At 44.9% G+C, this 16150-nt stretch overlaps 1 protein-coding gene across 5 annotated transcripts in view; it reads right to left on the bottom strand.

The window, feature by feature from the left end:
* Positions 1 to 12866, bottom strand: part of arhgap23a (Rho GTPase activating protein 23a) — a 69168-nt gene extending 56302 nt beyond the window's left edge. For all 5 annotated transcript variants that reach the window (XM_044331362.1, XM_044331363.1, XM_044331364.1 and 2 more), the window contains exon 1: positions 12458 to 12866. In XM_044331362.1, coding sequence (XP_044187297.1) covers positions 12458 to 12466 — 9 coding nt within the window. In that variant the 5' untranslated portion in view covers positions 12467 to 12866. The remainder of the gene's footprint in view (positions 1 to 12457) is intronic.
* Positions 12867 to 16150: the final 3284 nt, after the last annotated feature.

Below are 16150 nucleotides of genomic sequence, written 5' to 3'. Positions count from 1 at the left end.
GTGTGATCGAGGTGGGTCATGTTGTAAAACAGGATGTCGAAAGACCAACAGGAATCGCGCGCTTATGATTTTCATGTACTGTAAGAGCAGTAAACCACAGGCTTATACAATATGATGGCATGGAAAGTCTCATAAACCAATCATCATTACCTCCAACAAAAGGCACAAACGAGTGTGTGACTCAGGATAAACTGACAAAAACACAGCAGAAACAAAGACTAACAGCATCATTCATTGAGAATTCCTTCCACACCCAGACAGAATAGACTATAATTCATAAATTCTCGGAAAATGAGTTGACAAAACTGTATTTTTAGCCACGTTGGCTGCAGCTGAATGCTCATGTGAATCGATAGAGATACAGTCAGGGGAAGCTTACTCATCAATAAAACAGGAACTTCAAACGGCTGCCAAGAAGTTACACTACATCATATATATGCTACACTTCCAAAATAGCATGTGTAAACATCACCGTCTGTCATGGCTTAAAATAAAAGTGAGAAGAAATGAAAAAAAAAAAAGAGGGGAAATGAGATAAAAAAATTAGGAGAAATGTGGCGACGTGGTGCTGGCTTTAGCCGCTGTGATGGCTCAAAGCTGGAGGCCCATGTGGCTACTATTACTCTGAGGGGTGCAAGTATCAGAACAGGCCACTTCAAAAGCCTGCCTGCCTATGGGGGAAACAGACTGGAGTCATAGGGAAAAAGCAGCTTACGGGAGCCTTCCCACGCCAAGAGCTGCAGCTGCCAACTCAGCCTCCATCTCAACATGTCTCCGCTGTCTGCTCGCTCTCTCTTCACGGCCTCCTAACCTCTGCCTCCGCTCCGCTCTGAGACACACAATCCCCTTCCAAAAGCTTACAGAGGACACTTCGACGAAAAAGTCCTAGTCATGACCTTCGCTCATCTCCAATTCAACGCTATTTGAGACGGATAATTGCCATGTGTCCCAAATCCCCTCCAGGTTACTCATACAGTGCAGACAAAGTAGTTTCTGTGAATACCAGATCGTCTGGAAATCCACCGTGGCAGAGTAAGAGCCCAGAGGGACTTAGTAGCAGTATCCTAGTCTTAAGGTGGGAGAACGAGGCAGATGGCCCCCTGAGAAAAAGGGAGGATGACAAGAGAGAGAGAGAGCTTGATTTCTGGGGGTCAAGGAGCGTGAGGGCTGTCGCAGCTGGACACTTTCTATCCTCTCTGACTTTGGGATCAGCATCTATCTCTGCAGCCTCCCGGTCTCTTTTTTCTGCTCTCCATGTGTTTTCTATTCCAGGAGAAGGAGGGATAAATCAGTCTGTGCCCTGACACTTTTCTGTGGGAAGAAAGATTTGATGTTAGTGAACCCCTGCTGTGTTGGGGTTTGTCCACATCTCATCCCAGATTGCATGCAGATACACGCTCACGCTACACATCAATTTGCCTGTCAGGCGAGCAAAATGGGCCTTCTATTATTGATGGCTGCTGGTCGGCTGAGACTGAGATGTGCAGAGAGAGAGAGAGAGAGAGAGAGAGAGAGAGAGAGAGAGAGAGAGAGGGAGAGAGATTTGTGTGTTTGAGGTGTCATATCTGAGCAGGTGGGTAAGCGTATTTTAAAAAAAGCTGATTTTAAAATACAGGAAAGAACTGTAACTGTATCCATATCAAACCAAAAGAAGTGTCTTTTTCCATCATCCTCTATCTTGCCTACTGCACTTGATGGCTTACAGTGAGCGTCTGAACCCTCACCTCCTCCTCCTCCTCCAACTCCTCCTCGTTGCTGTTTCTCTGGGTCAGCCTTAGTCACTGACACACAGCCTCAAGCGTTGGGTTTCTCCCCCGTGATTGACTGAGTGGCCCCGGATCTGATGGTGATATGAGGCGACACGCCCCGATCGCTTTCCCTCGAGGGCCGGCTGGGGATGAGCAGGGACCATCCAGAGAGACTGCGAGAGGCCTCTCCCGGTCATTACATAATCACACACACAGCCTGGCGCCTTGTAGGACAAACCCATAAACAACCATCATCCTATTTACTCACTCGACCGCATCCCCCCCCCCCCCCCCCCCTCCACTCCCACTTCCCTCCACTGGCCTGGCTCGGCAAGTGGTCCTGCCTAGGTGGAACCTCGGCGCTAACAAGATTCCCGCTCTGCTGCTGAGGCTGTGGCGGCAGTGTGAGTGGAGGCAGGGATAGAGGGAGGGAGGGAGGGAGGGAGTGGTGGGTGGGCATCCCCTGACAATCCTCATATCATTCTAGGCCACTTCACAGTGCATGTGCGCTGGTATGTTACTATTAATTGTAGCCACTCCATTTATCCTCATATACCGCTTCCGCCCCCCCCCCCCCCCTTTTGTAGCCAACTTTACCCCCCTCGGAGGCTTCTGCCCCCTCATTCTTTCATATCTCCTCTGTTTCACTCCACTTCCCTCAAGTTATTGAGTCTGTCCTTTCAGTAAATGTCCATCACCCGCCCCCACCGCCCTCTACACAGACATACTTTCAGTTTGAGGAGTGTAGCTGCCAGATCTTTTCAACATGATTTACTTTAAGCCTGTCCAGAGTCTATAACACTCCACTTAGACACACTGTGTCTTTGTCAGTCAGGTCACACTAACCCTCCACTTGATACAGTTGCATTTAATGAGTGTTTGGATATTCTTTCTTACTGCTAAGAGCCAAAAATCCTGCCAAGCTGCAGCATCTCTTGCTCTCCTCAGTTTCAGCTGATCTAATATAAAGATTAACCTTCTTTCTGTCCTCGTCTCAAATGTAATAAGAAGCTGATTATCGTTGTCTGGGCCTGATAACATGAAATGTATCCGATGAGAGCTGAAAGCGATCAGTCAGAGTCAGGAGCTAGAGCAGTGAGGACTGTGAGCTTATAGGAATATCTGCAAGTATGTCTGCATATGCTCGGGCTTAAGAAGCAATGTTCAGCTGCTTATTGCTAAGCATGAACACATACATGACTGTAGGCATGTGATTAAGACACGGATGTCACTGATGAGTGAGGGAGAGTTTTGGATATTTATGTGCTTGTGACTCCGCTGTACGTCTCACACTCCGGTCGTCTCTGGCTGCCTGTTGACACAGAGGCTGCTGTGGCACTCCTTTGAAGGGGGTTGTGGGAAGGTTGGGCGGGGTGCGGGGGGCGATCGACCCCCGGCCTTCATGGATTCCAGCCAGAGCTGTAAATTCCCCCCTCTCTCTCTCTCTCTCTGCGTGACAGGAGGAGTCCTCTTTGTCTGGCCGGACAACTGGCACGAGAGGAGGAAACAGCTGACTGGTCAGTACAGACAAGCCAACAAGGGTTGTGACAAACTACACTGTGTGTGCACTGGCATACAGACACTTCAATGTGGAGATTTACAAATGAAATAGAAGGAACAGTGAAGTTTGCTTTAATTGTAATAACTGGATCCCAAATGTGCTTGAAGCTTTGACTTGATGGGAGTTGTTTAAAAGGCTGTTTCCAACTAAGAGTCAGAAAGATGTTTCAATTAATCCGTTGCACAAAGCTGTCGATCTTAAATACTAATTTGCTAGGAAGTCTGGGTAAACTAAGACCTTTTTCAAACTAAAAATCATGGCTGACTGAGCAACCCTTCACTCCAGCAGAAAATGTTTACCTTCTGGAAACAGTTCCAAGGACATTTTACTGGGAAAATTCAGTGAAGAGTGTAGCAAAAACAAAAAAACTTCCAGTAACATAAAATCACAGATCTCGCAGACTTGAGAGGCTGTGGCTTCTTAATGTGGCGAGGCTCAGTGCTTCTGCTAACTCCTCAGTCAGACTCAGGATAGTTTCTTTGGTCAAACGAAAACTACTGATGATATCCCCAATACACACGTCGCAAGATGTTGGAAGAACACAAATAATGAGCCATGTTTTGCTCTTTTTTGTTGATTTGACTGTTTTCATGGCCATATGATTCCACTTGATGCAACCTTTCCATTCATATCCATATTGTATGAAAATAAAGAAGCAGACTTTTGAGACTTGCTTGAGTTGTATAACACGTCATAGTAAACATGAAATGTGCATTAATCTGTGTTATATTAAAGTTGTATCAACACAAGAGTGGTAAAACTTTGACAAAAAAATATTGCAGACTTGATCTTCATATGATGTATTACACAGCTCATGCAACTTTCTATTTATAGATTTTCATATCATGCAGTTAAAGTATGGAAAAATATAAAGTCACTCACTGTCATGTGGTTTGCAAAATGCTCTCCTATGATGTAAAGAAACTGACATTATTCGAGGTAAAGTAAGGTTAAAACAAGCAAAGCATATTTCTATGTCTGTACATTTTGACAAGCAGGAAAATCACAGGTGTAGCTTGCAGGCACATTTTAATCATTAATGTTATGAGTCACACCTGTGCTTTTGCTCTTATGACAAGTCAAAAATGCCTGCTGTGAGAAAAGTCTGTTAGCAGGTTGGCAAAAGAAATAAAAGACGATTTCACTGCAGATTTTCCAGGTTGTTTTTCTGTAACTGTGATCAAAAAGCAACCTCCATCATAAACCCGTATCTCTACATTTCGTCTTGTCTGTCATTTCTGTTCCACTGCTGACCTGCTGACCTCTCCCTGCCTCACCCCACACTACATTTCACTGTAATCCCCCTCTCGCTCTTGCAGCTGCCTCATTCCTTCTTCTGCAGGATGCGGTAACTCAGACAAAATGAGACTTCGAGTCTGTGGACATTGACTGGCTGCTGTACGGCCGCAGAGACGGAGATAGGTTCGAGTCAGAGCTTTGGCCCCTGCAGGGGACGTTCAGCTGGGTAGGATGCTGGAGGGAGTGAATCACTGAGGCTAAGAACGCAAACACACACGTATACATGGACCTCACCAGCTTGTGCTTATGACTGGACATGTTGTCACATCCTGAAGCTTACTGAGCATGACTTGAGAACTTTCTCAACTTTCATTTTAACCCTATTTTCACTGGTTTTACCATCATCATTTTACTTTAATTTTTACTCTATCAGGGCAGTTAATTCCTACCTGGCCATACAAGCCGATACGCTCTCTCATCCCCGAACATGAATTGTTTTCTTTCTGGCACAGTCATAGGTCTTAACATGGCAAGAACTGATTAAAGAGGCCATGTGGTAGCGTTTGAGATAAAGGAACAAAGAGGAGGAAATACCCCGAGTCTAACGAGGAGAATAGTGGATGTTCAGGTGTCACAGTTTGCACAAATGACCACTGATTCAACACCCCAAAGTCTCCAGTCTGTCTCGATCAGTTTATTCCTCAAAGCTCCAGACATACACAGACAACAAGTGAATCACATCCACTTCCAGGGTAATCCACCGTTTCTATAAATATTAGCTGTTACTATGAATGCTTGGCACACGTTTCTTCAAAGGACATCCCTGTAGTTCCTCCCCCCTTCCTCCTCCATCTTCTCTTTTCCCCTAAACCTCTTCTGAGAGACAGAGAGGGAAAATAAACAAAAGCTCATAGTTCCAGTAGTCAGTTCTGCAAGTTTCCTTCCTGCTGCCCGTCACTTCATAGAGATCGAATGTGTTTGCAGCCTCTTTACCTTTCACAGCTCCGCATCCTGCTTCTAGCATCACTTCCTGCAGCACGCGGGCAGACAATGGAAATTAGCTCTAAGGTTGACAAATGTCTTTAAGTCACATTCGGGAACCAGTTTATCAGATATCAGGAAAAATATTTACAACTTGCAATTTCTCTGCTGGTCACTGATGAATCAGGAACATCCTAAAATAACTCACAACATAAAATTAGAAAGTTATTATTATATTACTGTAGGTTGGACATTCCCTGAATACACCGGCCTAAATATGCAACGGAAAATGGACAATTGAAAGTTTTTTTTTTTAACTCTTGGAAAAATGCTTTAACTGTAACTGATGTGATCACACATCCTAAAAGCTGACATTTTTGGACATTTCAGGGTGGCTACTTCCTTTTAATACTATTTATTAGAGAGTTTTACTTTCATGCTGGCAGTTATGTGACACAAACAGAAGCATTGTTATGACAATTACAGTTATTTATTATAGTATGATTTTAAAACAATACGATTCATGCTTCCTTCTTGGTCAGGTCTGCCGAGAAAAAGAGGTTTTAATCTTAATATGCAACTTTTAACTGGTTAAAGGTTTAATGCAAATGTTTTAAAGAAACTGCAATCAAAACTTAACAAAACTAACTAAAAAACTCATTTTTAAAACTCAAAAAGCAACTACAGTTGTTTAGTTTTATGATACAGCACACCTCATTTGAGGATTTAAGCATCCTAATGTAAAAAACAATCGTCTTCATCTTCAAAACAGGACCCTATAGCCAACGACAAATCTCTTGAGCATGTGTCGTACAACAAAGGCTGTAAGCCACACTTCTTACAGTATATACAGTAAATTGAGTAATCCTGTATGTCCAAGGGGATCATATCCTAATCCGAGCGTTTCCCTGGCCTTAAAACGGAGAGATAAGTTCGTCTAGACATGGCCTTAAAGCAGGGTGTTCTCCTTTAGTAGGACAGCAGACCACACGGGAGGAATGCTTTGATAGATTTCTAACCTTCATGAAAGATCCCCTTCTTTATCTGTTCAACGATCACGTTCTGCTCACACATCTTAAATCCTGTTGCCAGTCCCATAAAATCATAATTCTGTGTTAGACTTCATGCCCAAGCCTGAATCATAGACAGAGATAAGAACAGAGTGAATAAAAGACTGGTATTGCTCACCTTTAAAACCTTTAAATACAGACTGAATACACATGCATGGGTATACGGAATTTAAAAGGAATGTCCACACTCACGTTATTTTAACCACTGCTGAGATTCATAAAAAAAAAAAAAGTTAAAAAATAGTTTAAAAAGTACATCTGTGAGTGAGGAATATTACCTTTTATAATGAGCAGTGACAATCGCATTAATATACAATAAAAAAAAACACTTCCTAATGTGATCAATGAGAGTGAAAAGCCGCCAAACCAGAGAGGATTACCGTATATATTCCCCTTGCTGAATGAACATAATTGTGCACCGTCATCAGTATCAACAACAAAGCAAACAAACATCTTCTTATTCTAGGTTGAATTCTGTAAAAAGACCACCATCTGTTCCTTTTCTGCTTGCTGCAGAGATTTCCCTAAATAGATAATCCTCAATCCCCTTGAAAAGATAGAATTTGAGGCACAGTTGCATTTGTAGACCACAAGGGGGCTCAGTCCTTACAAGACAAGGTGGGATAAGGATGAGGAATTTAAAAAAAAAAGAAGAAGAAGTTCAGCTATGGCTCTGTGGTGAATTTTAAATTTTAACCCCAATCACTGGGATTTAACAGGATTTATTATGATAATACTTGTGCAACTTGAGTCCAAGATGTGGCAAAAAGCTGACCGAGCAAAATGTAAAGATCAGTGTGCTCTGTTCTGGATGTGAGAACAGCAAAATACAATAACTGAGTGCCTTAATGATGCTCAAGCAAATGTTCAAAATAGGACAAACTCTATTTAAAATCACTGCTTATCTGTAATCAGACCTTACATTGTCTCATTTTTTTGTGTTAAAACTGGATCACATCTTCAGTAGCTTGGAAAATAGGCCAAGAGGTCAGTGGCTCATGAAGCGTACAGTTCATTATTGAAATGCAGCTGTGGTGCCCACTGACACTAGGGCATCTCTGTGGCCTGTTTAATGATCAAAGTAATGAAACAGCAGGCATCAACTGCACAGCTGTTCATACCAGACTGACATCTTCACACCGCACCTGGACACCGAAGTCGACTGCTCTGAGACTCAAGGACGAAAGAGGAGGAGCGGGAGGTTGGAAAACTAATACCAAGAGATAGAAACAGACTGCCAGGGTCATGGGTTGAAGTCAGAAACATGTCAAACGGAGCGCTGTGCACGCCAAACATGCCCCATTAGGTTAAATTAGACCAACTCGGTAAGAAACAGCCTGCGAGTCTCCTAATTGGATGGCTGCCTCATGCTACTGATAAACCTCATCCTCTGTTTTGTTGCATTTATCCCTGCTCAGCTGCTCTCATCCTGTGTCATCAGCCTGCAGATCCCTGACATGGGCTGGACTCATGCAAAGTACTGCTGACAGGAAGGGCTTTAACCACACGGGCTAACCTTTGACCCCTGCGTGAGTACACCCCCCCACCCCCCCACCCAACCATCTGCATTCATTGCTCGCCACTCAAGTGTATTGAGGATGAGGTCCAAAGCAGTCGTCCTGGGTTGGAACAGGAGCTGTTTACTTTCTGGAGATGGGTGTCCTAGTTTCTTTCACAGGACAATCTGCCCATTGTCTGCCCGCAGGCATCTACCAATTGGTTATCGCTTGCCTGACAATCCAATAGAGACTGAATTAAGAACATGAACCCTGTACTGACAACCTTTGCGTGCAAAGACACATATCATAACATCTTCATCTTACACTTGACATGATGAACGTACCCATACTGAAAGAAAAATCCCAAGAAAGTGAGTTACTTCCAAACGTGTTTAAATACATGTTTCAAACTAAAAAAACTAAATGTAAGTTTGCTCAAACACTAGAAAGTCTTGTCTCCTTATCCTATGAACAAGCAGAAGAAAAAGTAGAAATAAAAGACTAATTTTTATTATATAAAAGCTCATAAAAATAGCCGGGCCATAAAAATATAAATCTACTTTTAAGGAAAATCTGATTTGAATGATTCTGCAAGTATGCATGATAGCAAATACCATACATATTTAAACCTAAGAATGATGCCTTAATGTCAGTCTGATAGTGTGGAGATTGATGTCCGTTCTTGCTCAGGCTGCATGCTCCATTTGCTGCAGAGACACTAATGGTATCCAGGGTCAACCCAGAGCTCCCAGAGCTCCCAGAGCTCCGTGTCCCACAAAGGTCCCTGGAGAGCTATGTGTGTTCTGGTCACCGCATGCAAAACCAGCTGAAACATTTCCATCCTGTAGCGTGGTTAATTTTCATTGTCATACTCCTTTCTTCCTCTCTGTTGCAAAACTGACAATCAGGTCAGAGAAGCGGGCAGGAGCTCTCCGCATGGGTGAGAAGATCGATATATGCTTATATATGTGTGTTTAATTTCAATTTAGATGCAAATTCGCAGACCAAGTTCATTCTTTTAGAGTCCCTCAGTGTCTACCGCTCAGGACAATAAGGCAAGAAATTCCAGAGTCCAAAGATTGAAGGGCTGTAGGCAGGGGGCCTCGGGGTGCCATGGGTGGGGCGTCAGATTAGACCACCTGTTCCACCATGAGGCACACACATACACTCATTCTTTTCCTTTATCCTTCCCTCTCACTATCTCCTTTGTAACTTAATAAGAGCCTTTCTTCTCTCTCTGACACACACACACACACTTTCACTCTCATAAAAAATATCTCCCTGTTGCTCTCCGTGGCTGCTTCGCTCTGAGCTAATTTTGACTGCATTCCATTTTAGTCACATCTATGGGAAACAGACAAAACAATTTACCAGATAACTCTGGCTGAGAGCCACAGGGACTCGCACACGGACTCACACACTCATATATGCACACACACATAGTACAGTTAGACATATGTCGCCTTGTCGCCTAAATTGAGCCTCCGGGGAGTCGTGTTGAGACAGCAGCGTAAACATAACTGAGTCACCCCGTCTACAGCAATGAGGCTCATCCTGCAGTATCAGGGAGCTGTCAGCTTGTACAGTAGTACATCTCAGGAGATATTAAGTTGAGTAAGGACACTAAAAATGGACACTAAAATCATGTTTGATGACATTATACCTTAAAATTGCTCTTTTCTTGCTGTTTTATGTGGATTTTACTGCTTCAACCGCTACAAAATGACTTTTCCCTATGCCCTGTTGCTGCTAAAGCAGAGAGACAACCACTAGTTTCTGTCTGATGGATGCGGTCAGGCATCTCCATCTCCAAAGCCAGCGCTCGCAGGGCAGCAGTCACCACAGCCCTGCCCAGGTCTGCCTTAATGACTATTGATCGGAAAGCACTAATGACCCAAACTGATTTGCAGTGAGTCTGGCATTTAAATCGTCCCCCAGGCGTGTGTTCTGCACTGAGAACTTTCCCGGTGTCAGTCAGTCAGTGTGTTTTGTAAACTTATAAAACCAGACACCTCAACTGAGGATGAGTTACATCATGTGCAGAGCGTGGAGCATGCATTACTCGGACGCAGAAGAATGCAGCGCTGACGGACTCGGCTCGCAGTGCGAGAGAGAGAGAGAGAGAGAGAGAGAGAGAGAGAGAAAGAGAAGTGTCCCACTGCTGCCCTTGATTCTCTCCCACAGACACTTTATATAACCAGCCTTTTCCTGTTCCTCACTGTGCCACTGCCCTCCTTATCACTGTGCATGTGTGGATCTGCCCTTGCATAGACAGCTACACGACACAGAGTCAAAGAGAGGAGCTAACACAGATACCGCATGGTGATGTCCTGAATAATCTGCAGCCTTTCCATTACTATAGTAAACACTACATGCTTCTGTTTACATTCACACAGCAATGTTAGCGCGTGTTTATCTTTCTAAATGACAGATCTTTAGATGTTTCTCAGACACATACTGTACATCCAGAATCATCTGGCTGATGAGGCCACTTTAGTGTAAACACACACGGAGGCCTAAAGCAGGAAACCCAAGAGGAGATAAAGCTTCACAACCACATCTCTAAATGACAATAATACACAGTCACGTGACAAACAGGAAGTGCTATAATCATATTTGGCCATTACATCACAATGTGGTCCATTTATTAAAATGACACCAACCCAGCTTTAGCACTGCACCAAGGCCATGCCATGTCAGCATTTCACAGCGCTGCGCAGTATTATAAATAGTTTTCGTTTCCTGTGTTATATTGTCCTATAAGCTACACCGCTCTCGTCTTTATTTCTGTGCAGAATGTGAACTGATACTTTGTGTGTGTGTGTGTGTGTGTGTGTGTGTGTGTGTGTGTGTGTGTGTGTGTGTGTGTCTGACACTGAGGCCATGACCCATACATGTGTTCTCCAAAACACAATGTGCTCTGTGTTATAGCATTTGAGGAAATAAGGTTAAGAGCAAACAACAACAACACACACAAACAAAACCAAACAAGTGTACATCCATACGAATGACATGTACCCCTGCTCCCTACATATGTAGTCACACACACACACACCCAAAAACACACATTGTCTGGCTGGCAGCAGGGATGACATCATCTCTGCTATACAGGGGGGCTAATGTAACCCCGACCTGAGCCTGTGGACACACACAGGAGATGTTCCCCGTATGGACCACATGCATAATTCACCCAAAGGAAGGGCTGGGCTTGGGCGTGTCACCCATATACAACCCCCCCCCCTTCTCTCCTCTACACAAACCTGATGCTCGCACCACTTCAACCTCAGGAGAGGAGAGGACGCAAAGCAACAGAGGAGGCAGAGGGAGGGGAGGAAAGGGAGGAAAGAGGGGGGATGAGGTAATCAATGAGCAGGACACACACTGCCAGCAGGTTGATGGCAATGGAGGGGAAATATAACGAGGGGGACCGGGCTGGTGCTCCTCTGTGTCTCCGAGCTCTCTCGTCCTCTAAAACCATTCATCATCCGCTCAACTACCAGCAGCTGGTTGCCTCCATGCTGGATACAAAACCTAATAACAGCTGCAATCGAGCTCCACGCAGAGCTCTGGCAAACGTCAAAACAGGCTATAAAACGCACCAAATATTTGAAAACACTCCTAAACACTATCTGCTTCTGTAGACACTGGAAGTGAAGGAGAGGCAAATTCACCAAGCATCGGGCGCAAACATCCACGCTCTCACAGTTCTGCTCTCATTAGCGAGAGTAAACAAGTGGAGCTGTAGATGACACCCGCTGTAAAGACTGGTGACATGAGTACACAGTGTTACAAAGCGGCGGACACACTCGTCTGAGCATCAATGAATGAACGCAGACACAAACACACACACACACACACACACGCGTGCGCGGCTCTGGATGTGATGCTTTTGAAAAGAACCCTGTTGCATGACACCCCGTCTCCCGCCTCAATCCTGACTCGGGGCGAGGGTGCAAATTGCTACCTGACATGTTAAGACGGATCATCACAGAAGAACCTACTAAACTCAGCCACACCCCTCTTTTCATGCATTTCTGTTCCTTCTCTCCCAAGTGCTGATCTAACGCGAGGTATCAGAGATTAAGTCGGTAATGTTTTGAGCTGTGTCATCTCTCCAGAGGCCTGGCACTTGCCGGTGGCTGTTTGATGGCAAGCACCTCTGCCGGCCCCCTTCCCCCATGCTGTGCTGTGTTTGTTTGTGCCTTGAGGGAAACAAAAAGGGGGATGATGGATGTTATGAATGCACCAGGAGCTGCTGCTGCTCTGTGTGTTTTGTGTCAGCAAGGTGTGGATGTGTGAAGCCCGATCGGTTGGTCCCCTTCACCTCCCCTTCGGTCCCTCCCTCCTCTCCATCCTCACCTGGTCCATGATTTCAGCGAGCCTCCTCCCTCCTCCTGTTCCCAGTCATGGCACGAGATCGCCGGCTGCCTCTCTTGTTTCTTTTCTTTTCCTTGTTCAGTATTCCCAACAGCAATCCGATCCTGCCCTCCTCACACAGGCGAGGCAGCCTGGCAGCCGACTGCTGCTGCTGCTGCTGCTGCTGCTGCGCCTCTCAACAGAGGCATGACACTGTCTCTCCTTGTGTCTCTGAGTGTGACAGTCTGATACATCCAGTCAAACACTCCTCTCTTGTCCTTTTCTCTGTCCTCTCTTCTTCTGCCGCTGCTCTGGGTGGAGGCTGGAGGGCGAACAGGGCGTGTGTGGGATCCTCACCTATCTTCTTGATAACCACACGGAGGGAAGAGACTCCCGCTCTCCGTTTTCGTTCTCAAGCTCTTTCACTCGTTCCCTGTGTAAGCTGGCCCCTTGCCTCGCCTCCCCTCCCCTCCCCTCCCTCCCTCCCTCTCTGTCTCCACTTCCCTCCTCTCTTTCCATCTCCCCTCCCCCTCCTGCTGCAGCCGAGGAGAGCCGGAGCGAGCAAATGAGAGAGAAGAAGCAAGGGAGAGAGGAGGGCGGAGGGTTGAGATTGGCTGCTGGGGGACCATGTGACTCCCGGCAGATGACTCAGGGACCCTCTACCAGCTGTCCAGCTCATGCTTCCCTGAAAACCTCTGTTGCCATTGACAACAGCTGCCGTGCAACACACCAACCACAGCTCCCCAGACACAAAGCCATTGGCTGGCAGGATTTATGGCCCCCGCCCCCTATTGTGGGGGGGGGGGGGGGGGGGGGAGCATGAATGTTGGGACGTGTAGTCCTCTCTGTGGTGAGGGTGGACTGGGTGTTTAAGAGCAGGCATCCCTTTGCCCCTGGGAGGAATGTTTCCCCCCCCGTGCTCGCCTCTCTGCAGAAATGGTTATGCATCAGTGTTACGTTGGCTGAGATCCAGAGTGAAAGACGGAGACAGCGGCTCATATCGTTACCATAAAGACTTAAACTTATACAGAAACTTGTATGAAACATACACGCAAAAGAGGAAAGACCTCGAGGCCCGGGCATTCTTGGTCAGCCAGGAAAAAGACATCCTCTGTCGTTTCCCTCTCGGCCCGCGCGGAGGGAAACTCCCTCCCCTCAACAACAGGAACTCCACTGCTGAAGGCCATGGCTACGCACAGATGCAAACCCCCTCTACCTCCCTCCTCCTGCTGCCTCTTTCTCTTTCTTTTCTTTCATTGCCTCCTTTTTCTTTATTTGCTCTGTCTCTATCCTCACCACCCCCCTCCCTACCCCTCTCCACCTATTGTATTATTACACTCAATTCCTCGCTGCTCTATCCCCCCCCCCCCCCGCTACCCCCTTTCAACTCTGTCTCACTGGCATTCCTAAAAAGGTTGCAAGAGGTTACAGGTGCCACAGAGGGGAGATGTTATTACAAACTAGCAGCATGTGTCATGGGTCACATTGCGCAGCATCAATTTAAAGGAAAAATCCACATTGGGATACTCTTACAATGTTATATATCATCGGTTTGTGAGGTTCAGGCGCATTCCAAGAGAAATTATGTGATGATGTGTTGTAGTTTATAATGTTGGCTTGTACATTTTTTCTCAGCGTACGTTATCCATGTCTGTTTAAGTGACTGATTAGCTATCCCAGAATTATTTTAAAAGACCCCAGGATTATTTTATTCAGCAGTGGAACAGACCATATCTGGTAGAGAGAAAGCACAAGTATCTTACTCTAAACACAATATATCTTGTGGTCCATTGAGGCGACTGTCAGTGAAGAAATTAATATCATTCCTTTTTCTACAATGGATTTCCCACAGTGTGATCGTCGAACATGAAATGAATCTGAAAAACATCCTCATCTTTGTTTTTTAAGGACCGACAAAAAAACCCCTGATGTTAATTGCTTATATTTTTTATCAGCCGTCAAAATCTGTACTTGAAACATCTGGCAGCGATGTTATATCATGTTAATTTTGCCAGCTATGTAAAAGAGTAAGGAAAATACAAGAAGACAACAAAATGGGCTCAGAAATGCGAGGCACGCTGCCAGCTGCTGTAACAGTGCCAGAGCGCTCTACGGGTAGATTTTTCCCTTTTAAAGAAATCATGAACACTTTAAAAATGTCCTGTACTACAGCATCTGCCCAAAAATACTGCTCCGGGGGAAACCCAAGGCCTCTGGAGCTAAAAAACAAAAGAGCACCTGTTCTGGCTTATTTTGATTCAATGGACACATAACAGAGCTGTGACATGATCAGATATGGTAGCTAGGAGCAGTGTGACAGGCCAGTGAGTGAAGGGAGGGGGGGGGATAGGAATGCAGGTCTAAGTTACAGCAGCGGTACAACAAGGTCATGTAACATGCGGAGCAACAAACAACAAAACAGACCCTGCCCTGTTTTCTATAGTCCGGTTTCAATGCATCTGTATCTTTTCTTACCCAAATGAACACCCGCTTACTGCAGACTGCTGCAGTGTCATTTGATCTAACTGTGCCAAAGATGCTGTTTGAAGTGAGATGACTGCATGTGTGTGAGTGTGTATGTGTGTGAGTGTGTGTGTGTGTGTGCTCTCAGATAGAACAGCGGGAGTATTGTATTGGTGAGAGTGGTAGATTATACTATCAGCAGAGGAATTCCGATTATTTCCCAGAGAGGGTCTTGTCTGCACACATGTGGGAGAAACTTTAGCTAAGTGGTTGGACGAGGTGGGGAGGAGGGTGTCACACTGTCAGGCAGTGACCTTAAAGGAATAGTTAAACATTTTTGGCAAACACACCTATTTGCTTTCTTGCTGAAAGTTAGGTGAGAAAGTCGACATCAGTCTCATGCATCTCTGTAAAGTTACAGCCAGCAGTCGGTTAGCTTAGCTTAGCATAAAGACTAGAAACAAAGGGGAATTATTTCTATCACTATCTATTTAAGGAGGGAATGTAGAAGGTTTTCAGAATAAATTTACATTTTTAAAAAGGTTAAATCACTTAAAAAGCAAAATATGTGAATCCTATCTGGCAGGGGAGAAGCTGACCTGTGACTTTGGACACATTCGAAATCCCTCAACAGGATGGAGACAAGAGGAAATCCTCAATCTGTTAAATGAGATGACAAGTTAGAAATTAATCTTGTTTCAATATGACAATAAAACTGAATTCATGTAGATACAATATCAAGTCCATGAGTATCACAGTGATTCATTTTAAATGATAATTAACTTTGGGTATGACATGTATAGATCACTCTTGGATCAGCTCTTTGGCAAAGCTATTGTTGAAAAGGTTATTTTAAAACATAATTATTCCAAATCATACACTGTAAAACAAGAAATAAGTTCTTTACCTCTTCCTCTCATTGACAATAGTCTCAATCTCATAAACAGAGTGCTCCCATTTCTCGTTTTTCGAGGCATTCAAAACACGCTAAACCTGCTGTTTTTCTTCATCTGTGACGGTTTAATTGAAATCACACTGCTGCCATCCTGTCTCATGTAACCTGTTCTTCCACACATCTGGAAAGAACCGGGTTTTATGCATAGATACAGTCATCAGGTGATCCTCTACAGCCTACTGTAGGTAAATGGCACCATCTGCAGGACAATAAGCAGCATGACATCCATAATACTCATATCAACATGCCAGTATGCCTCATTTAACACAAAGTGTTCA

This window comes from Thunnus albacares, chromosome 17 (genome assembly GCF_914725855.1).
Source record: "Thunnus albacares chromosome 17, fThuAlb1.1, whole genome shotgun sequence".
In the NCBI taxonomy this organism is placed as follows: domain Eukaryota; kingdom Metazoa; phylum Chordata; class Actinopteri; order Scombriformes; family Scombridae; genus Thunnus; species Thunnus albacares.
Note: the sequence above shows the minus strand (reverse complement) of the source record. Positions and strands in the feature narration are given on the sequence as shown.